The sequence below is a fragment of the Miniopterus schreibersii genome (genome assembly GCF_964146895.1).
Source record: "Miniopterus schreibersii genome assembly, chromosome: 3".
NCBI classification, from domain to species: Eukaryota; Metazoa; Chordata; class Mammalia; order Chiroptera; family Miniopteridae; genus Miniopterus; species Miniopterus schreibersii.
In genome coordinates, this window is record NC_138103.1 from 8869583 (window position 1) to 8892551 (window position 22969).

Below are 22969 nucleotides of genomic sequence, written 5' to 3' on the forward strand. Positions count from 1 at the left end.
GGTGCTGGGTGTGGGAAGGGGCATCAGAAATGGAGGGCAGCGGTGTTCCCCATTCTGCCCCTAGCAGCTCCCGTGCAAGGTGACATTCGCGGGGCGCCTTGGGTCCCCACAGCCCTAGTCCCGGCCTCAGCCTCGTGAGGAGGCTGGCGATGCTCCAGCAGGCCCACTCTCAGCATCCTCAGGGTGGGAGGGGTCGGGACTCCACAGCGGGGGCAGCATCCTCGGACCGCGTGCGATGACCCTAGCACCGGCTCCCTGGACAGTCTTTCGGGCCCACTTTCCCACCCAACTCGTCTTCTCCACTCAAATGACTCCCTCGGAGGCCCAGGAAGGCGTGTCCCAAGGACCCGGTCTCCTGCCGCCTCCCTCACGTGACTTCCACGTGCACCCCACCGGCTGCAGGCCACTTATCCAAAGCGCTACGCCTCCAACCGGGACGCACGAGGGCGCAGACAAGGTCCTTGGCCGACGCGTCCTCCCGGTGGCCTGACCACCGGCTGGAGTGGGGCTGTCGCGCGGTGGGGGGGCCGGAGTGCAAAGGGGCGGAGGCAGGTCACTGTGAGCCGCCTTCTCCCCGTCCTCACACCACCTGCCCCAGCAGTCCCTGGCCTTTGTCCAGGACGGGAGGTGGGGCGCCTGACGAGGGGATCTCCGGGAGCCTGGGTCCCGCACAGCCGCTTCGGGGCGGCCCCATCCGGCCCCTCCGGGGGAGGAGTCGGCTCCCCGCTCCCCAGGCCGCTCTCCCAGGCTTCCGTCCTCGTCTGCGCAGGCGCCGGCCCCGCCCCCGCCCCCGGCCGGGGCGGAGCTTCCGGGGCTGGCTGGCGGGTGGGCTCCGCTGCCGGCCGGTGTCCGTCCCTAGGAGTCCCGGCCGGAGCCGCGGGATGCCCGTGCGGAGGGCGGCCCAGGTGAGTGCGCGCCCAGGGGAGAGCGCGTCTCGCTCCGCGCGAGGCCGAGGATCAGTCTCCGGGGGCGACAATCTTACCCGGAGTCGCAAAACCCGCAGGAAGCCAGTAACGTGCGCGCGGCGGGCCCCCGACGGGGTCTGCGGTTCCCAGGCGAGCGCCCGGCGGCGGGGTCGGGCTCCTGGCGGGGCTCCGTTTGCCAGAGGCCCGGTCCGAGGTCTCCAGGGAGGTCTCGGGGAGACCCCTGTGCCGGTTAAATGCTGAGCACATAGGCCCAGCTCAGGCTCCCGCCCCAGGAGCCAGCCTGCCCCAGAAGTAAAGGACCATAGGGTTGGCCTAGCAGTTGGTCCTAGTGTCTGTCACAGCTGGATAAATGCCCTCCCTTTATTTACTAACTCCCTGTTTGCCCTGGTTTTGATGGAGGGCTGGTGGGTACCTCGGAGACCCCCTTCCATGCCAGGCCCTCCCAGGCGTGACAAGAAACTCTTGTCCCCAGGTTTTGCCCACAGGCATCCCCAGTGGCAGTGTTCCTTCTGTTCACTGAGGGCTTGCTGTATGCCAGCCAGATGCTTATCTGGCTTCTCCTTTCATTTTCAGTGCAGATGTGGTTGGTTCCCTTACTGTAGATGAGAACACAGTGTCGGACACCTTCGGTCATTTTCTGGGGAATCTCAGGGAACCCTCATTTCTAACCAGGTCCAGGTGATGCATGTGAGGCACCCAGATGCACCATTTGAGGCCCCACTCACCCTTGGGTGCAACAGCAGGGTGATCCTGTTCCTTTGCCCTCAGGTTAAATAGCTGGCATCATGGTCACCACCAAGGCCTCTGAGGCAGCTTCGAATCTTAGGTCTGTAATGGGGAAGCTGAGGCCTCTCTGAGCCTCAGTCATATGAGTCCCTCACCATCCAGGGTGGGCCAGGGCAGAGACCCAGAGTGACCCAAGTGCTATGAGGCAGGCCAGGGGCCAAACTCGGGGCGAGAGCAGGGGCATCCGCGTCCCAGAGTCTGAGCCCATGGTGGGTATTGGCAGATGGGCTGGACTGCAAAGACGGTCACGTCAGCGTCCATTCTCAGCAGACTGGCGGTCTCCGCTCATCATGGAACGTCAGCACTTATGTTAAAAATAATGGGTGTGTCACATGCTAGGGAGACATGGGTACTGCTGAAGATCAGTCCTTGATGTTTCCAGGCCCTGATGCTCACCTGCTCCCTTTATCCCCCCCCTTCTCTTTGGAGATCAGCTGTTCCTAGAACAGGCAGGGGTGTGCGCTCAGGTTTCCTTGGTAGGAGTGGGGCTGGGGGGACGTTGTGGCAGGTAGAAGGCAGAAGCTGTGCAGGGTTTCAGCCGATCCTCCTCGTCCCCCAGGAGACCTCACCTTTGCCCTACTTGCTTCTTACCATCCTGATATCCTGGGTCATGATGCAGAGGACATTTGGGGACTCACTGGGGGGTCATGAGCTTGGAGTGGGGCCAAGCAGATGGTCAGCCTGGTGTTCGCCCACCTGTGTGTGTCAGACCTTCTGGGCCATTCTGAGGTGGGGTCTGGCACAGTGGGTGTGTCGCTGGTGGAGGAGGGGGTGTTGGATGACACACTGACTGACCCTCAGTTCATTCCCCCACCAAATTCCTGGTTAAGGTCAGGTATGAAGGGAAGGGTTCCAAAACCAAGCTCAGAATTTCATTTGGGATCCATGTGATAAATGGGAATCAGAGGGTACCCACTGTCCCAGCCTCGGGCGCCCACTCCTTGGACCCTGCAGCCCTTTGCCACTGTACATCTGCATGTGGTGAGTGTGTGAAGCAGAGTGATCACCCTGTCACCGCTGCCACTAACCTTTCCTCACATGCACTCATTTCCCAAGGTCTCCTGCGACCCTTTCGAGCCCAAGGGGCTGAGCACATCAGGTCTGGCATTCTGTTTGCACAAAATGGTTTCCCTCAATTTGCAAATGAGGAAACTGAGGCAGGCAGTCAAATACAGTCCTGCAAGTCATACTCCACCGCACAGGCCTCTGCCCTCTCCTGTTCAGATACTTTATTTTGTTCTTTCCTATAACAGCTTTCCCACAAACTAGGGCAAAAAAAGCAGCGACCTTTGGAGGCAGAGCGTCATCAGAGCCCACCGGATGGAACCGAAACCCCTTCCCCCAAGGAGCCCCACCTGAGTCTGCCCAAGACCCTGGGTCCCCAGCGCAGTATCTATTTCTCAAGCCCAAAAGACCACCCTGCTCGACTGGGATCAGACTTTTTCGACCAGCCTGCAGTCCCCCTGGCCCGGGCGTTTCTAGGACAGGTAATGTAAATGTACGACATGGCCTCTGCTGAAGTCATCACCATGCAATATCTGTGGGCCCCAGACCTCTCACCACCAGGCTCACGTCCCCGACTTGGCCCTGCTTGTACTCATGCAGTTAGCTGCTTTGCCCACACTTGTTCCTGGATAGCTTCATCTCAGTCATCTGGGGAGGGGGTGGGTCCAGGATGAGTGGGAGGAATGCTGAGATTGTCGGTGGTGTCTGCCCTGAGTGGAGGCAGGGGAGCCACTGTCTGCCTGCCCACTCTGGCACTGGCGGGACTAGCCTTCTCCACCTGGTATTGCCCTCAGGGCAGGTTTCTTTCAAGTGCTGGTCCCGGTGTCTGTAAGGGGCTTTGTCTGCTCTGTCCCCCAACACAGTGCCCCTCTATAGCTTGTCTGTGTGTAGTAGTGACAGCTTTTAAGCGACATGAGAGTGGTGGCCATGGCCTTCAGACTGCCCAGTGTCAGGATTGCTTTGACACACAGCCTCCTGCTCACCACAGTGCTAGCGCTGGCTCCCCAGTGGCCCCTGTAGTTCAAAGCAGGTTCAGGGTCTGGACGGAAGCAGGGATGGTGCAGGGCCCATGTACCAGCAACAGCAAAGTTTTGGCCACATCTGTCTGGAGCACCATCTGGGTGTTCTTCCTGGGTGTCAAACTCCAGGCCTGGTTTTCTGGTCCTCTTCGAGATTCCATGTGTCATTTCATGAGACTACTTTTAGGTTAAAATGACCAAGGTGAATCAGTTTCTGTGACTAATAGAAAAATTGGTGCCAGGAGTTGGGTGCTGAAAGGAACAGATCCTAAAATGTGGGCTAGTGGATTGTAACTTAAAGTAGAACTTAGTGGGTAAGAACCAGATCTGTTCCCACGAGAATGCTTTCAGCTGCAAGGGCCAAAAGATCCTTCTAAAGGAACCCTAAGTAATGAGGGTTTATGCTCTCACATAAAATGCTGGGCAGGGGGTCCCAGCATCAGGTCAAGGGCCCAAGGGCCTCAGCATGTCACAATTTTCCTTATGCTCCCATCATGCCCACTTGTGCCAAGGATAGACAGGGCAGTAGCCAGCAGAGGAGGGCTTCACCCTGTGTCCCTGTGGTCAGGGAGGACAGCTGCTTTTACAGCCTCCCAGTGGATGTCCTTGCAGACTCCTTGGTCAGGCTTGGGACATCCCCCTACAGGTCATTGCAAGGAACAGTGAGTTGCCATGACACCCAGAGCACTCTCAAGTCACTCTCTTGGCTGAGAGGGGTGTTGCCTCCCCCAGGACCCTCCACCAGCAAGGAGGAGATGTGTTTGTAATGGGCATGGGGGGCAACCAACATCTACTATCTGGAAATTTTACCAGAGTGAAATTCAGAGCAGAAAATTCAAACAAACAAAACAAAAAACTGAGAAGAGCCATGAGAAGCTCCTCTCCAGAAGGGCAGCTGCCCTCCCAGTAGGCCTCCGGAGGTGTGGGAACAAGAAGAGGGAAGCTAATGGGGGAGGAATGCCCTCTTCATCTCCTGGAAGGATGGAAGCGAGGCCTCACCTGAGATGGAACAGGGCCTCCCTTTCTTGCCTGGAGATGGGCTTCCAGGGGAGGCATCGACCCCCTTCCTTCCTCCACCCTGTCTCAGGAAGGCCTCCTCCAACACTGCCCCACTGAGTGTCCAGGCTTCAGCACTCACCTCTGTCACATGACACTGATCCTGGCTGCGGACACACTGGGCTCCCTGGGCTCAGGCAGGGGTGGCCTGGCTCTCCAACTGATTGCTCTGGCCTAAGGACAAGGAGGTGCTGGGCACATCCCTGGGGAGGTGGCTGCCCCAAAAACTCCACTGTGAAACCTGCTCGAGTCAGGCCTGGGGCTTTGGACACCAGATGTAACTGCTGTTCATTCCCAGGGCCATACTGTGCTGTGCAGCCAAGAAATGGTCACCTCTGTAGGGTAGAGGGGCTCCAGGCTAGGAGGGTTTGACTCCCTGGCATGCTCAACACTCCACAGGCCCTCCCTGGCTCCCCTGGGCTACTCTCCTAGATGCTCTGCTGGCCTGAGAGCACCCGCCCCTCTGGTGACAACCCCTGCAACTGCCCGTCCTCGGCTGGCCCCTCTGGCCCCTCCTGGCCCCACCCCTGCCCCGGGTACTGTCCTAGCCAGCTGCAGCTAGGCTGATCTTCTTGGCCCACTGCCCACACTGACCCCATTCCTTGTGGAGCTGGCTACACCCAGGGCCATGGTTCAGGCCAGGAGCGCTGGAGGTCAGCCAGTCCTGCTGCTCAGAAAGGCCTTTCAGAGATGGTGGGCAGGAGCTCAGTGTGACAGGACTTTATGTTTAGTCCACAGGTTCTAAAGCATCCCAGGCAGCAATGTGGGGACACCACTGGGTGCCCTCCAAGCTGCCCTGCCCCAGCCTAAGCATGTAAATTCAGGGGGACTCGGAGGGGAGGAGGCAGTGTGATGGAGGCCCCGCTGAGAGGACACAGAGTGCGTGAATTCACTAGTGCTGGTTTGCAGCTCAGCAAAGGCCAGAGCTTGAAGTGGCTGCAACCTGTGGCCAAGACAGTAAGCAAGGCCTGTTGTCCGGTGGCCCAGCAAGACAGGGGACACTGGCTGGCCCTGGTGCACCCTGAGCTAGGGAGGTGAGGTCCAGGCTGTGGACTGTCAGGTGGAGTGGACCCGTCCCTTCCTGCCCTGGGCTGACACTGACTACCCACAGGTCTTGGTTCGGCGACTCGATGATGGCACAGAACTCCGTGGCCGTGTTGTGGAGACTGAGGCATATTTGGGGCCAGAGGATGAAGCTGCCCACTCGAGGGGTGGCCGGCAGACCCCTCGCAACCGCGGCATGTTCATGAAGCCAGGGACCCTGTATGTGTACTTCATCTATGGCATGTACTTCTGCATGAATGTCTCCAGCCGAGGTGAGCAGTGCTGGGGCCTGGAGTGGGAGGCTTGGGCACAGCTCCCTCAGCTGGCAGCTGGGAAACCCCCTGGAACACCAGGGTGGGGCAGGTGCTTGAGCAAGGAGGTGCCATTGCTAGACTAGGTCAGGGTTTCAAGAGCTCTGGCTATATTCACAGGGTGGTCAGAGAGGCCGGGGACCCCATGAAATAGAGGTCATGGGTTGACCTGAACACAGAGCACACAGGTTCCATGAGGCCACCACTGGTCCCAGAGCTCAGACCTGGTATCACCAGTAGGCCAGGGTAGACTCAGGAGGGGCTGGTTGTGGGAAAAGGAGGGTGAAATCTATTTGAGTGCCAGAGCCTTGCCAGGCCGCCAGTTATGGGGTCTGAATCAGTTGTTCTCAGCCCGGAATGATTCTGCCACCCTGGAGGAACACTGGGCAATGTCTGGAGACATTTTTGGTCATCACAGCTGGTGGGATGATGCTGAACAGCCCACAATGCACAGCAGACCCCCCCACACACACCACAGAAAACCACCCACCCCAATGTCAGTAGTGCAGAGTAGGGAGATGCTGGACTAGAGCTCCCAGGAGAACACACTCGCCTTGTGAGACCTGCCTGGGGCAGCCTCTGTCCTTTGGGAGCAGGTGGCTATGTTTTCTGGTGGTGTGTTCTCGGGACAAAGAGCCCACAGCACCATCCTGTAGGTCAGAGCCACTGCTGACCAGAAGCAGGGCCTGCCCCCCCACTCTGGCTAGACAGCCATCTGGCTGGCTGCCAACCTCCTCTTGCTGGTCCCAGGATGAACGAATGCTTGAGGAAGCCAGTGAGGGGATGGGTTTTGGTATGTGGTAAGTCACACACATTTGTTGAATGATTCCAATGACATGGGAGTTGTGATTGCCCAGAGAGGACAGCTGGGGATGTTCATTGCCAGAGTTGCAGGGGCAAGAGGATGGGGGTAACCTATGGCTGGCCCTGTGCCTGGCACAAAAAGGGTGAAACTAAGTGACTGGATGTCAGGATGGTGGGGACTACCCCACAGGGCCCAGTTGTCATCCTGGAGAGCTTATTTTGGTCACGCATTTCTTTGGCAATGGAACCAACCACCCCACGTGAGGTGGGACTGGACTCAGATAAGGAGAGTGACTGAGTCCAGAGGTGTCTGGAGCTGTTGTCAGAAGGGAGGGAGGAGCCAGGGCTTCTGAGGGTAGACAGGGCAGACATGGGGGGGGTATTATTTTTCTGGGCACATGACCAAGATGCCCCAGGAACACCTACTTCAGGGGGGGCAGCAAACCACATGGGTACAGAGTCAGGGTCAAAGGTTATCCAGGTGCACCAAGGGAAAAGAGGGGCCAAGCACATGCTCCATGCCAGCCTGCCCTCAGGGTGGCGGCGGCGGAGAGATGACCAGAAGAGCAGTTAGGTGGGATTGCCGAGGCACACAGGTGGTGCAGGCCAAGCAGTGGTGAGAGTGGAGACTGGGTGGGAAATTAGGGTGTTATGATTTTATGTCAGGGTGTGGGAATCAGATGTGTTCCAGGAGGGGGGGTTGTGGTGATGGATGGGGTAGGCCGCTCCATTTGGGAGCTTAGTGAGACAGTGGGGGAAATGTACACCCACAGTGGCTCAGGGTGGACACAAAGGTAGCCCTGAGGCTAGTGAGCTGGGCAGGGCACAGGAATTAGAAGGACTGGAACTTCAAGTCTTTGAGTGCCCTCAGTTTATCCTGAGGTCCTTTGAAAACTGGCTGGTTAAAAGTGTCTGGTCACAAAAACCCCACTGCCAGCTGCTGGCTGTGCAGAATGGTATAGCTGCTGTGTCCACTCAGGGCCTGCTCCCAGGTGCTGATGAGGCCTGTATGGTGAGGCCCAGGAGTGGGGACTGGCCTGGTCACCCCTCAAGCTGAGCCTCTCAGACTCCCAGGTGGAAGATTAAGACAGTGAGTCAGGAGAGGTGGTGTCTAAGGAGAATGGCCTTGCTGGGATTGAGGCTCCAGGTAGTCACTGCCCCTAGCCATGCAGGGCCAAGGGAATTTGGACAACTGTGTCTTCTTGGGCCTGAGTGTCAGTTTGTCTCTGAAGTAGCCTGGACTGGTGAGGGAGGGCTGGGCCAGAAGGGATCCCAAAGGTGCTATCAGCAGGTACCTCCTTCTGTCCTGTTAGTCTCCCCACTGGGTCATGGGGTGGGGCTCACCCAGCATCCTATGCACACTGGTAGCTGCTCTGAGCCAACCTTCTGGCTTGCCCAATAGACATTGAATGGGTAGAGGTGGATGGGGGACCCTGAGGCTAGGTAGGGATCTGGGCCAGGCCTGAGTGTTTCTGCTTCCACCTTCTGGTGGGGTAACCATGCCCAGGGACGACTAGCCATCTGGGGTTTCCTTTGCCAGCCTCAAAGCTGCTGCTGGTCACCAAACTAGAGGAAGCCAGGAGGAGGCCAACTACAAGCACTTGCTATGCATTTTTACTAGTTCTCCCTAGCTGGTCAGGCCCTCTGGCTTCATGGAGGCCCCACCTGAGGCCTTATGGATACAGGTGTGTAGGAGGGAGTGGCAGCCAGTGGGTCAGGACAGTGAATGAGTATAGGAGTGCTCAGGAAGGCAGCTGCGTCATCTCTGCAGCATTGGTTGTGCCCTGGGGTAAGGAGAGCCAATCACTGTGTGTCCCACAGGGGATGGGGCATGTGTCCTGCTGAGAGCACTGGAGCCCCTGGGGGGCCTGGAGACCATGCGGCAGCTTCGAAGCACCTACCGGAAAGGCAATACTGGCCGAGCCCTCAAAGACCGTGAGCTCTGCAGTGGCCCCTCCAAGCTCTGTCAGGCCCTGGCCATCGACAAGAGCTTTGACCAACGAGACCTAACCAAGGACAAGGCTGTGTGGCTAGAGCACAGTCCCCCAGGGCCCAAGGAGCCAGCTGTGGTGGCAGCAGCCCGAGTGGGCATTGGCAACGCAGGAGAGTGGGCCCAGAAGCCCCTGCGCTTCTATATCCAGGGCAGCCCCTGGGTCAGTGTGGTAGACAGAATGGCTGAGCAGGACACACAGATCTGAGCAAGGGCCTACTCAGGACAGGCTTTTTAATTGTTTAAAAACCAAATAAATGCTTCATTTCTAGAAAACATGTGTTGCTTGTGTCTCAGCCAGAGCCCCCCTCAACGATCAGCTCTTCCTCCAGGATGGGGATGTCAGTGGCCCTGACAGCAGGGTACATAAAGCCAGGCCCAGCACGGATACTTCCTTCCTCAGGCCTGATACAGGCCTCCCTTCCTGTACCCTCCCCCCATGTGAAGGAGGACTGGGAACACCAGTGCAGACCCCACCCCCAGGGGGAAGCCAAGCAAGCACCATGGATCAGCCTAGGCCCTCATTCCTCAGGTGGCAAAGGGGTGTGTGTGGCTTTGCCATGAGCCTCCTGGTAACTAACACAGGGCTGTGGTGAGAACCAGGCTAGGAAAGGCCCACAGCAAGCTGGAAAGAATGGGGCAGTGCTGGGTCACACAGACCAGGCCAGGCACTGGGCCCTCAGAGTCTTGGAAGGGCAGCAGTGGAAGGGGCCAAGGAACACAGGCAGGGTTGAGAGAAAGGTTAGAGAAACAAGGAGCCCAAATCTTGGAAGCATGCAGGCATCCCTCAGAACATGAGTCCTGGATGCTGCCACTAGCTCGAAGCCTCACCTCTCAGCTCGGACACTGGATCTGTTTTGAGGACTAGATAAGTGAGAATGCAGAGGGTAGCAGCCCCATGAGGTGGCTGGACCGGGACCTCAGGATTAAGAGTACTCAGGCCAGGCAGGGAGGGAGCCCTGGGTGGGGAGCTGCCGGTGCCCCCACCCACTGAAACAGCCTGCCTCTGCATCCTTGGCCAGGCTCATGTAAGCAGTGCCTGGAAGACAGCAATAACTGGGTCCTCATGGTTGGTCACCACCAGCACACTGCGGAACTTGTCGAAGAGCATGAGCAGCTGGGAGCGCCTTGTGTTCTCATTGTACATGATCTCCTCTAGGTGGTGGCGGCCACGGAAGTACTGCAGGAGCCTAGAGGGGAAGGGTGGCACAGGCTAGCCTCTGTTCTGACAGCCACTGAGCAGGCCACAGGCCAAAACAGAGCTCGTGGGGGCATCTCAGAGGCCCAGGGAGGCAGCTGTCCATGTCCCCCCCAACAGGAACAGGCAAGAGTCCTGTACCCATTGCCCACCATGGTCCCCTGAAGTGGATCCGCAAGAACACATTACTATTCAAACCTCGGAACCCACCTGAGCCTGAAGGTGACACCCACCCTCAGCATTCTGACACGGGTGGCAGCAGCGCAGGGGGACAGGTCTGCTAGAGGCTTCCCTTTTTCATGCTCCTATGGCAATGAGCCCCATGTGGCTCTGAATCCAAAGAGGTCACTGCTCTAGGGGGCATCCGTGGCTAGGTCTGCCTGGCATGTGGTTCTTAACTGGGGGCTCTGTCCCTGACAGCCTGACCTCTTCCAGAAGACCACACACCTACAGTGCCCCCCAAGTCAGGGGTGTGTGTGACAAAGTCTGTCACCTATGATGTGGGAATCTGGATCCCCCACCCCCAGGCTAAGAGTCCTGGGAAAAATCCCTGCCAAGCCTCATGAGGATGAGAACTTCCTGCTGCTTCCTAGGAAGACTCCCAAAGGCAAAGGTACCAGACTTAGTGTCTCAGCAACAGACTGGACTCCTCATGCCTGGCATACACAGGTACCAGGTAAGGACAGCCCAGTACAGGAGACATCACCTCAACCAGTGAATGCCATTTGTCAACAATGGATTTAAGTTAGGGTCTGCTGGGTATATCCCCATCCACTTCCTGTCCTGACCCTAGACTTGGGCCCAGCCCCACCAGTCACCCCACTCCCACCTGGCAAACATGCGGAGGTCCTCAGGGTTCTGGGCTGCAGGCACACTGAGGATGGCCGCCCGCTCGTGCTCTGACAGGCTGGCTAGCAGGTTCTCTGTCATCCTCTTGTTCAGCGGGGAGTCTCCACTGGGGAGAAGCTCTGCACTGGAGTTGTCCATGCTGGGGCTAGTGAGCGTCATGTCATCACTGCTGGCTGTGGGTGGGCATGGGTTAGGGAGCAGTCAGCCCCCCGAGGACACCCCTCTCACCCAATATGCATGAGAAGCAAGCCAGGTCCGCACACTGAGCCTGAAGCCCAAGGCCAAGCCTCAGCCTGGAGGGGCGCTACCCACAAGGCCTTCCAGCCCCTCTTCTTCCCCAAGCCCAAGGACTTGGGGCTTGGCAATGGGCTACTGCCTTCGGGGCACACTATAGCCACAAGGCTCTTTCAAGACAGAACCATTGCCTGGCTGGGCATGGCTCAGCGGCTGAGTGTCGATCGGGGTTCAATTCCTGGTCAGGGCACATGCCCGGGTTGCTGGCTCGATCCCTAGTCAGGGGCATGCAGGAAGCAGCCGATCAATCACTCTCATCATCAATGTTTCTCTCTCTCTCTCCCTCTCCTTTTGTCTCTCTGAAATCAATAAAGATACTTTTTTAAAAAAAAAAAGGAACCATGACAGTCACTGTCTCCTCATAGGCCCTGGGGCACAGAGGTTTCAATTGTCTTCCCAGTGATGGATGACATGGCAGGCTGGGAGCAGGCTGCTCCTGGCTTGAGTGAGCCTCTGCTCAAGAGTCCAAAGATACAGCCTTCTCAGAGCCACAGAGGTGCAGGGAAGCAAGGGAGAGGGGTCTCCTGTCCTTTATGGGAGGCTGTCTGCATGAGGACCCAGCTGCCTACGTGAGAGGCAGCTGTGTGCCTGTGTGGCCATGTGAAGGTCCCTCAGTCATTCCCAGCAATGCCCTTATTGGATCTCCTGGCCACCACTCCCTGGTGTTCCCCAGGTGCTCCCACCTCCCCAACCAGATAGATGCCCTGGACAGGGATTCCTACTTGGGGAGCCAAAGCTGAGGGCATTGGGTGTGCTGAGGCTGCGGCCGCTGACCCTGGTAGTGAAGGGGACCTCGTCCTCACGCAGGCGGGGTTCGTCCTGGCTGGGCGAGGCCATCAGGCAAACGTAGGTGTGCAGCTGGACCAGGAGCCTGTGCTGCAGCATCCACACCACCATCTGAATGAGCTGGGTCTGCAGAAGAGGGAGTGTGAGGCCTGGAGCACTGGGAGAGGCTGGCCCCCCAAAAGCACCCTTTTCCCTTCCTGATAGGATTGGGGAGCCATGGCCTAAGACACAATCCCCACAAGTCACCCTGGAGATCAGAGTGGGTGCATGAATTAGTTCCAGGGGTGCTCAGTCAGGAAGGAGTTCTTAGCCACTCCCAGCTCTGAGCTGCCCCTCCGCTGTCCTCCTGTCTTCCCCAACCCACTGGTCCCTGCCACTCGAGTCCTACCACTACACAGAGCTGGGTCTGTGGGACCCCCTCCCTGTGACACTTCAGAAAGAAGCTGTGGGTAGCTGCCCTGAGAGCATGAAGTCCTCAGATCAACACAAAAGCCTGCCAGGGACAGGAACCATGCTGAGCTGTGCAGTCCCTAGGGCGTGCATCCACTCCTCTCCCACAAGGCTAGCACCTGACTAGGAGCAGTGAGGAGCCCTGTATGGCCAGAGCTCCAGCACAGGTGATCAGAAAAATGCTTGCAGATGATGTCCATGTTCTCAGACACACATATCCGCGTGCTCATCTTTGGGGGTCCCCTCCTGGCTGACTGACCAGGCGTGGAAATAGGGGTGTACCACAGGCATGTAAAACCAAACAAAACTGAAAAGGACTATAAAATAAACTTGAAAATAAATTAATAAAACAGAGGCTCCAGAGCACTGAAGAGCATATTCCAGGCCTGAAGCAGGTGGGGTGAGAGGCAAGCAGCCTCACCCGGGACTGTGCAAAACCAAATCCAGCTCCATCTGGGCCCCCTGATGAGACATGAGGCTGTCCCTCAGGCATGGCCTGAAAAATCCACCCACCTTCCAGACCATCAGGAAGTTTCTACTGGAGAGGGGAAAGAGTACAGATGCAAAATGTGTCTTTCTTTCAGCTGGCATGAGCTGGCACAGTTCCTGGAGACCAAAGGCTCCATGAAAGACGGCATTTAGAACTTGTCTCACTCAGCATCTAAATGAACTGAGTAACCAGGATCTCCTTCTCATTCACAATTTAACAAAGGAAAGGGCTTGCTTCTAAAAACTGGTTTTGCCTAACAGATCTGCTGCTTATTAAAGCAAATACTTTACTTTTGAAGACAAAGCCTCGAGAACACCCAGCCCCATTTCTGACACCTGTCCCATCTGGCCCTGCCCTGGGTCCCTGCCCAGAGCCCCAGGCATTCAGTGGAGGGGAAGATCCAGGCCACATCCAACCCTGCCATAGACATAGACAGAACTCATCCGTTCATTCCACACGCCTCACAACTCCTGGAGCCACCCACCCACCCCTCGCCTTGACCCAAATCCACTGGGGGGTCCTATCCCAGGCCTATCCTTGCCAGGTCCTCTTGGATGAGATTCTGGGTACCAGTGAGCCTAGACCCAGTGACCACCTGGACCAAAGGAGGTAGGGGCCTAGGCTCAGTGAAAACAAAACTATCTCTGCACCCTCCGAGACCCAGGCCCAGAAAGGGACACCAGGTGGCTCTGTCCTCCCACAAAAGATCAGCACTCTCCTGACTGGGCACTCTCTTAATGTGGTTTTAACACTAACAACAACCCACTGCAGCCAGGGTGGGCTCCATGGGGGTAGGGGGGTGGGAGGGAGTTGTGATGGCCTAAGTGTTGAGTCACTGGTCAAGCATCTCCAGGTGGCCTGGCTGGGGAGCCAGCTTTTTGTTACCCTGGTAGGGCATGTACCACCTACATAGCAAGGCCCCTCCCAACCAAAGCTAAGGGTGCAGCAGTACTGAGGGCCCTTAGATCAGGAACCAACGCTGGGTGGGTGGTTCCTAGGCTCCCCCAGCTCCTGCGACTCACCTCTTGCACAGGGGGGGCGAGGGGGTTCCTAAATTCTGACAAGGAGACAGGCAAGGAGAACTTAGCAAGGACAGATGGCAGGTCATGAGACGGGAACTGGTGGGAGAACTGCTCGGCCAGTGGGGAGTACCTGGAGACAGGTGAGACAAGTGTGTCTGTGAGCTCAGCGAACTCCCCATCATGATTCACAGCACTCATACCCTTGCCATGAGCCTGCGGTGGGCAGCAGGGAAGTGCAGCATGGTAGATAGGTCAGAATGGGTGCAACAAGGACAGAGCCCAGCTGCTTTCCCTCAAGGGGCAGCAGAAGCCATGAATGGGCACAGGCCACCCCACAGCCCCTCTAAGCTCCCAAATCAAGGCCAAGGCTCCTGACCTCCCATCAGGCACCCCATTCAGAGCTCACTGGCTGTAGACATGGCAAGCACAGGCCCTTCCTGGGGCTACAGGTGCAAGACGAGCACAGGTCCAGGGAGGGCCACATGGTGCTGGACCAGGCCAGAATTAGAACCTGGGCACGGCAGAGGCCAGGCATCTGGTCCAAGTGAAGTCCTGGCTGACCTGGGGAGCACCACCGGGAAGGCCCTGCCAGCCAACCCCCCCTTCCCATTCAGGAGCCCTGGGCTTTGGTGGCCAAAGGTACTCACAGACACAGGCTGGCATTGGGGGAAAGCATGTAGACGTTGTTCTCACACAGTGGGTAGATGATGATGGCCTTGCCCCAGTACACCAGGTGAGCTGCAAGCTGGAAAACCTGCAGGCAGAGGGGGCTGGCAGGACACAGCCTGGGGGCCTGATCTCTGGGGCTTCTTTCCTGACTACCCAACCTCCCCCAGGTGCACAGCAAGCACACATAGCGTTTCCTGTGCTCAGAGCAACATGCCGTTTTATCACTGGTCCCTGTGCAGTTTGAGACTGTCATTTCCCATCCTGGCTGGCACTGAGGAAAGGTCCCAGAAGCATAGGGACATTTAAGACACCCAGGATCACGGGGTAAGTTCAGCTGAGTAAGAGGCTTGGCCGGACATCCTGGCAGAGGCTGGCTCCCCACCCTCACCAGAACTCCAGCATGGGGATGGGTTTCCACGTGACAATGGATGTGGGGTCACTGGATAAGCCCTCTACCCTATGCACTCATCCCTGTGTCCCCTAGCATCCTAGAGAACATCCCACTGCCCTGCTCTCCTGGACTCTTGGACATCAGGATGGGCCACAAACAGAACAAGATGCCAGAAATCCCTTCCAGACTCCCAAGCAGAGGCCAGGTCTGAGAACATGGCACTGCCTCACTTCATGGAAAGAAAGACACTGGGCATTTCTGATTCTGTGTCACCCTAGGTAAGCACTGTCCCAGGTGGGCCTGCTGCCCCTCTTTACCATCACTGAGTGTCTCTGAGGGGGTGAGTCAACTCTATCTACATGCAACACCTGCTACACTGCCAAGGACACCTCTACTTTATTTCAGCACACGGGACCTCCAGTGGCACCACCAACTTGAACACAATAGGAATTTCAGTTCCATCACTGACCCTCTTCTCTCTCATCCCAAGCCGCACTGCCATTTACTCTAAACCAAGGATACACCCACTTTCCTCCATCTCTGCCACCATCCCTACCCAGTGGTCTCCACCTCCCGCCTCTCCTGCAGTCAGAGCACCATTCAAGTCTAACATCACTATCACATGGCTCAAGTCAAGGTGCTGGCAGAGCAGCTCTCTCTAGGCTCTCAGGAAGAATGTTCTTTGCCTCTGCTAGCTGCAGTGTTCCTTGGTGAGTGGCCACATCATGGTCACATCACCACCTCCTCTTCTATAGTTACATTTCCCTCTGCCTCCCTCTTACAAGGGCCCCTATGATGATACTGGGCCCACACAGATAATACAGGACCATTGCCCCATCTCAAGATCCTTAATCACACCTGCAAAGTCCCATACAAGGTCACATTCACAAGTCCTGGAGATTAGAAGGTGGAGGTCTGTGGGCATTTTTTAGCCAATCACAAGTAATGTAGTGTGATCCTAATTTTGTTAGTCAAAGATGTGTTAACCTATGAAAAAAACCTGGAGAAATCTAGAGTGGTTATGTCTGGGATATGGAACTGTGGGGACTTTCTCTTTTTGTGTCTATAATTTGTGTGTTATTTTGAACTTTTGTAAGAAAGAACATATTAATTTTATCATGACCAAAAGAATCCCATTTACTTGTAGATGAGTGATTTAAAATCATCTGGCAACATTCACACCTGATGCTGATATGGGATCTCCACTGGGCCATGTACCATAGGAAGCTGGAGTCCCAGAGGTTGGTGAGCTCCACTACCAGGGCTGGGCCTCAGGGAGCTTCCATACAACCACATCAGCAGTGGTTATGCAAGGAAACAACAGTCTGTCCCCACCGCAAGGCCAGGGCAGGGGAAGCAAAGGAGACATCATCAAAGCTTTGTCTTTGTCCAAAGAGACTGACAGCAAGGGTGAGGCACGGTGTCCAGACAGACTCCATTGGCAGCCTCAGTGGACAGTAAAGGTCAGCATCTTTCAAAGCCTGAAATGGGAGCTGCAAAGAACCACAGATATCTGCCACTTAGCCAGTACTGGTCAGAAACCAAGCTCTGCAGTGCATACAGAACAGTGAGCACATTTAAGGTTCTTTGTTTCATGGATGCTATGAAGGCAAGCAGGACATGGTCCTCACTAGAGCCCATATGAAACACCAAGGCAGAATCCAATACCACTCTCACAGGGGCCAACTAAGATCATAAGGTACAGACGATGGAAGGCCTTATTCTGGATGACAAAATCCAAATGACTGCTTTGGGGAAAAAAGCCCGAGAGTCAGGTGTTGGACAAACTTCACTGACACCCCTCCAGGGCCCAGGTGGGCCAGCCTCTTGTCTGTGCTCCTCCTCAGCTCAGCCTGAGAAAACTGCCGCCCATTGGCCTTTGCAAGAACTACACGTCCCTGGGACAGGCCCTGCTGCCCTCTGGTGGCCACACCATGCTCAATGTCACGGGGACCAGAGGAGCCCCTGCCCTTGGCATGCAATTTCTATCGGGGCTTTTCCTTGGAAGCCCCCTGAAAACCCCTGCCCAGGCTCCAACCAGATCCACAGCCAGGACTGAGGGACCCTCCATTCAATCAGAAAGGACAGCCCATAAACACATGGTTCAGCCAGAGGGTGGCACCTCGCACAGAACACACACTCACCCCCATACAGGGTAGTGGTCAAGCCATGAGGTTAGGTCCTGGCTCTGCACATGGGCAGGTGCACATTGTGTCCTGCTCTCACTTCCCCTACTTTGAGGATGCGGTACTGCTTCCTCATGTGGCCACACACTGTGTGCCTCTGCTTCAGCCCTGCAAGCCACCCTTCCCTGGCATCCCATCTTCCTAGCACCAGAGGGTCTCACTCTCTGCTGCAGCCTCACCACCCCAAAGAAAGAGGAAGTCAGCCCTGCAGCTAGTTCACAAGCCAGCCCTGAATCCAAGCTTGACTCGGATTCCAGAACCTCTAGCCAATCTCGGAGCCACCTGTCACCAGCTCTTTCCGGACAGAGGCAGCCCGCCTTCCTGACACCCAGCACCTCCCACCTTCACCCGAGGGTCACCTGCTTTGCTGTACCCAGCCCCTGCTCCCACCCATCCTTCCCTATCCAGGGTGTCTCCCCAAGGACCCCAGAGCAATACCTGCAGCAAGGCCAGGTCTGCATCCTGGGCCAGCTGCTGCAGGTTCTTCACGGCAGACGTGGTCTTGATCACACGCACCAGGGCTGGGGAGCAGTCAAGGGGGAGCTCACCCAGCAGGGACTTCTCGTCACTGAGCAGCAGCAGGGCATGGTACGGGCTGTGGAGCAGAGTCAGGTCAGGACATGTGAGACACAGGTGTCCTGCACCAGGTGTGCACCTGGGACATAAAGGTGCAGCTGGGGCCCACAGGCACTGAACCTCAGAGAAGAAAGACCACAGGAGGAATTAGAGACAAGGGGAATATATGTCCAGGGGCGTTTAAACATCTGCAAGCATTACCATCACTCTCAGAAAGAAAAAAAATTAAAACAAAACTAAGGAAGGTCTGCCCAGGCGGTGTGGCTCAGTTGGTTGAATGTCGTCCCATGCACCAAAAAGCAGCTGGTTTGATTCTCAGTCAGGACACATGCCCTGAGTGCAGGCTCAATCCCCAGTGAGGGGCGTGCTAGAGGGGGACAATAGACGTTTCTCACATCAGTGTTTCTCTCTCTCCCTCTCCCTTCCTCTCTCTGTAAAATCAATAAAAACATACTTTTTTTAAAACTGAGGAAATGACGACCAGACTCCACCTCCCACCTCTGGGATTACACTGCAAATGTTTGTTGATTGAAAAAATAAATGAATCTTTCCTAAGGAAATGAGTCCCAAATAAGGGAAAAGTAAAATTGCTGCTGAGACTATGAATAGAACCACATAAAAATACGCTCAGCAAGGAAGCCAGGAGGAAAGACACTGACTTGGAGAACAGACTGGGGGGTAGGGAGAGAGAATGAGGCAGTGCTTTTCTTTCATCTTCGAATTTTCTGTAATGTGCCCAGATTTCTTTTTTTAGTTAAAAAATATTTAAGGAAACTGGGGACTTGGTTGGGGGCTGGGGCAGGAGGAGATTTGGCTCAGTTCTTTCCTTGTAGGAAATCAGTTAAATTAAGAAACAGAGATCTGCAAGTTCAGATTCAAATGCAAGAGGAATAGGTGAGCAACACCATGACAACATCCCTCCAGTGGTAAGTCATTTCCCCAGGATGCTTGACCCCACAGTACCCAGGCAGTGCCCAGAGAGCCCAGGGAAAACCTGGGGCTGGTCATTTCTATACAAAACCAGACACAAAAACATGTGTTTTTACTTCTATAAACATGAGAGCCTTATCTGCCAATTTCTGTGGCAGGAAGAGGAAAAGAATTTTTGGAACAAAGTAACTGGTGAAATCTCACGCAGAAGAGAAGGGACCCTGCAGGGAGTTTGCATGGGGCCAGCACTCACCGAATGGCCTTCAGGCTCCGCTCGATAGCTTCAGGGGGGATGAGGCTTGCAGCAGCATAGTGGATCTTGTGGGGCAGACAGAAGCTCACCTCCAGCCAGCTGTTGATGTGTAGCCGCACCACACCAGACGTACACAAGCTGCAGACAGCAGGCTTCATTACTGCCGGTGCCATCACCCATTCACACAGTAAATTCTACACAGGCACACAGATCACACAAAACCCCACCCGAGGGTACTTCTTCCCAGTACACTGCTCCTGCTGGTCAGAGGAAACTACAAGTGAAGACCCCGAAGGCAAGAAAGCATCTTTCCAGACCTCAGTATGTTAAAGAGGAGAAAATATTTTTGGAAGACACACACAAATTGTATTTCAGGCTAGCCCTGGACTCTCTAGTCCAACCAGAGTGTGAGGGCTCAAGGGAAGCCTCTTTTATCTCTGTCACAGAGGCGCAATGCACCAGGGGTGTTCTAATGCCTCTTCCTGCACACCTGATGAAGGCCCCACCTGATGAAGGTGGGCAGTTAGGCAGGACAGGGCCTGTCTCCCAAAAGGAGCAGTGGGCAGCAGAGGAAGGGTGGGGGATGCCAAGTCCCACAGGACGTCCTCTCAGGGAGCACACAGCACCCAACTCCCTGCAGATGCCAGCAGTGCCCTAGGTGCACCACCGCAACTGTCGAAACCAGCCTCAGTGAAGGCAATTTGGTTTGCTCAGACCAAACACGGCAACTCTGTCCCTGACTCACTTCTCTCACAATGCACCTCAAACCATTAGCAAATCCTGTCTGCACCACCTGCAGGGACCTGCAAAGTCCAGCCCTCAGCACTGACCCCCTCTATCTGCCCTCCGCCATAGACCCCACGGCTTCCACTCTGGCAGTCCCAGCCGAGATCCCAAAATGCCAGCAGCCCCGTGTGACCTGCCTACTTTTCTCTGACCTTGTTTTCTACCCCATGTAAGTCTAGCTACATCAGCCACCCTGCTGTTGTCAGGGCCTTTGTACTGCCCTTGACTACAAGTCTCCCTCCAGGTGCCCCGGAGCTCCTTCCCTCCTTCAGGTTTCAACTGAAGTGCCACTTTCTCAGTGAGGTGAACCCTGACACGAGCCGCAGCCCCACAAGCAATCCAAGTGCTGTTCACATGCCTTGGGCACTTGACCACAGGACACACCTACTTGTCTGCTGGTTAATGCTGTTTCCTCTACCAGAATTCAGTCATGAGGTGGGGCCCTGTGTTTTGTTCACTGCTCACAGCACAGTTGGTTCAATGTGCAACACTTGGGGGGAACTGAGAAGCATCTCATAAATGGAAGAAGGAAAGGGGCCTAAGGAATGTGCTTGCTACTCTGGTGGATTATCACTCAGGAAGCCCTTGCCCAGAGAAGAGGCTCCTGGCGGTTCCATGTGGCTCCTTACTCCCTGCACTGGGGAGCCACATACAAAGGGGTTGTTTCCAGCAGGAGCTTCTGAAACTCCCCAACAGGGAAGCCAGCCTGCCCTCACCCCCACAGCCTGGCTGCTCAGCCCCTGTGCTAAATACTGACAGCACTTGGTATTGGACACTAAGGAGAAGCCACTGCCTGAGCGAAGTACCATGGCTGACCCTTGCTGTCCCCCCGCAGGTAGATGAGAGGGGGACCTGTGCCCACTGTGAAGGCGTTGCCTGCCCTGACACAGCTAGGTTAAATGGTGCTCTTTCCATCCCATCCCAACCCTGAAATACTATTCCCAGTTGGCCAGATGGGCCAAGACACCCACATCCAGCCAGGTATGGGGCCGGCCAATGGCTTGGGGAGGCTTGGTGGGAGCCGCTGCTTCACCCAGGTCCCAGACCTCTCTTGGGGGCATATGAGTGCATGAAGCTGGGAAGCAGCCCTATGGCCTTCACTCCCCACACCCACAGGCTGTTCTTACAGTCTCTCCCTTGAAGCCTCAAGCAGCAGACCAACAACCCCAAGCTTCTCCCCACAGGTCCACCAGAGGTCAGCAGTTTCAAAAGCAAAAATGAGTCTTTATTCTCTCAAGCAGGGAATGGGTAATGGGGAGAGAAAATAGTGGGAAGAACACAAAGCACATCTATCACCTTAACCACCCCTAGGATGTCTGCCAACACCAACCATTTGCTCACTGCAAACTGCCCCACAACTCCCAAACACCCTCTGCCTGCCCTGCCTCGAAGGCACTAGGAACACCCATGATCTCCCAGGATCTCAGTACCACCGAGGAGTACCTCTGGCTGCAGGTGCTGGGAGGCTACAGGCTGTGGATGAGTCTGGAAGGTGATGGTTTGATTGCTGCTGGTGCCATAGCCCTACAGGGTGAAACCTAATGAACAAGTCTGATGAGTGTCATGATTTGGGGAAGAGACGCGGGGTCTTTCCCCAAGGTCCCAGAGGAAGACCCCTCTCTTGGCTTCTTTCAGAACTGAGTGCTAAGCAAGGACATCTGAGCAGATGAAGGCTCCCATAGTCTTGCCCTTCCTTGGCTGAAGGTCTCTGCTGGCTGGACAGCAAACCCTGAGAACAGCCCAGCCTCTAAAGGAATCAAAGGTCACACTGTGACAGAGTTGCCCAGGGGACCGAGGTTAGTGGCTTCACTTGATTAAGTGAGCAATATCCATGCTCTCAGAAGCCACACACAAGAGACGAACGAGGGAAACTAGGGGCTGTGGGAGAATGAAATTCCAGGCTCACATAGCCAATGACATAGACAATAGTGTGGTGAAGGCCTGGGGTGGGGCAGGGGCTAGGAGGAAGGTGATAAAGCGGGTGGGAATCGGGGGACATCAATAAACTTTTTTTTTTTTAAACACTGTCAACAGTAAAATAAAATAAAATTTTAAAAAAGAAAGAAAAAGAAGTGACCAGGCTCCTCTGTTTCACTTTTTTTAACTTTTTTATTTTTAGAGAGAGAGGAAAGGAGAGGGGAAGAGAGACAGACAGACAGACATCGACACCGAGAGCAAAACATTGAGCTGCCTCCTGCACACTCCCTATCAGGGATCAAGCCTGCAACCTGGGCATGTGCCCTGACTGGAAATCAAACCAGCAACCTTTCCGTGCATGGGACGACACCCAACCGAGCCACACTGTCCAGGGACTCTGTTTCACTTTATACCTGGTCAGAAAGACTGGTCGACTGAAAATAAAGATCTTTCTAATTCTGAGTTGTCCTCTATAGCATATGGCTCAGAGTAGCTATTCGAACGCCACAGAATCAGAATTAAACAAAGATTCCTATCATTTTGAAAGCAGCTGGTTTGGCCAGCCGGCATGGCTCAGCGGTTGAGCATCGACCTATGGTCCAGGAGACCCCAGTTCGATTCCCAGTCAGGGCACATGCCTGGGTTGTGAGCTAGATCCCCAGTGGGAAGCATGCAGGAGGCAATGGATCAATGACTCTCTCATCATTGATGTTTCTCTCTCCCTCTCCCTTCCTCTCTCTGAAATCAATAAAGATATATTTAAAAAAAGAAAAAGTTTATCTTTATTGTTGAAAGTATTACAGATGTACCCTTTTTTTTCTCCCCATTGATCCCCTCCAACCTGCATGTGCCCCATCCCCGAAGGCAGCTGGTTTTGATCCACCCAGGTGCCCAGCAATGGTGCAAGTTGCTAACAACTGACATGTGCTGAGGTTCCGAGCACTGGTTCAGGCCCCTGGGGTAAAACTTATAGCCTTATACCTGGGGGGTTCCCGACTCAGTGGTGTCGGGAAAGCAAAGTGTATGGAACATAAGAAGCTGAAGAGAGCTGTAGGCAAAGGGACAAGTAGAGGAGGGTGCAGGGGTGTGCATGGGGGGGGATGGGTGTTTGGGGCTTGGGACCGGCCTCATGGAGAGACAACAGCAAGTGCTGGATTTAGGTTTGAGGGAAATTAATTAGGCCCATATAGCAACTCCACATGTCAGCCATCCCCAGAGCCCTCGCCATACC

The 22969-nt window shown here is 55.4% G+C and overlaps 2 protein-coding genes and 1 long non-coding RNA gene across 6 annotated transcripts in view; 2 read left to right on the forward strand and 1 right to left on the reverse strand.

Annotated features, from left to right (window-relative positions):
* The first annotated feature begins 441 nt into the window (after window positions 1-441).
* On the forward strand, window positions 442-9151 carry MPG (N-methylpurine DNA glycosylase). The gene is made up of 4 exons (XM_081133778.1): window positions 442-905; window positions 2966-3199; window positions 5904-6108; window positions 8773-9151. Exons 1-4 carry the CDS (start codon window positions 882-884, stop codon window positions 9147-9149), a joined length of 840 nt encoding a protein of 279 aa, XP_080989904.1. The 5' UTR covers window positions 442-881; the 3' UTR covers window positions 9150-9151.
* A 9-nt stretch (window positions 9152-9160) lies between these two features.
* The window catches only part of NPRL3 (NPR3 like, GATOR1 complex subunit), a 45609-nt gene continuing 31800 nt past the window's right edge, over window positions 9161-22969 (reverse strand). For all 4 annotated transcript variants that reach the window (XM_081133775.1, XM_081133776.1, XM_081133774.1 and 1 more), the window contains 7 exons: window positions 19036-19173; window positions 17715-17871; window positions 14678-14784; window positions 14031-14160; window positions 12005-12194; window positions 10969-11161; window positions 9161-10131 (listed from right to left, as the gene is read on the reverse strand). In XM_081133775.1, the coding sequence (XP_080989901.1) occupies window positions 9966-10131; window positions 10969-11161; window positions 12005-12194; window positions 14031-14160; window positions 14678-14784; window positions 17715-17871; window positions 19036-19173 (1081 nt within the window). In that variant the 3' untranslated portion in view covers window positions 9161-9965. The remainder of the gene's footprint in view (window positions 10132-10968; window positions 11162-12004; window positions 12195-14030; window positions 14161-14677; window positions 14785-17714; window positions 17872-19035; window positions 19174-22969) is intronic.
* LOC308555458 lies at window positions 14956-17563 on the forward strand. The gene is made up of 3 exons (XR_013998544.1): window positions 14956-15023; window positions 15184-15368; window positions 16238-17563. It is a non-coding gene; the product is annotated as an uncharacterized lncRNA (long non-coding RNA).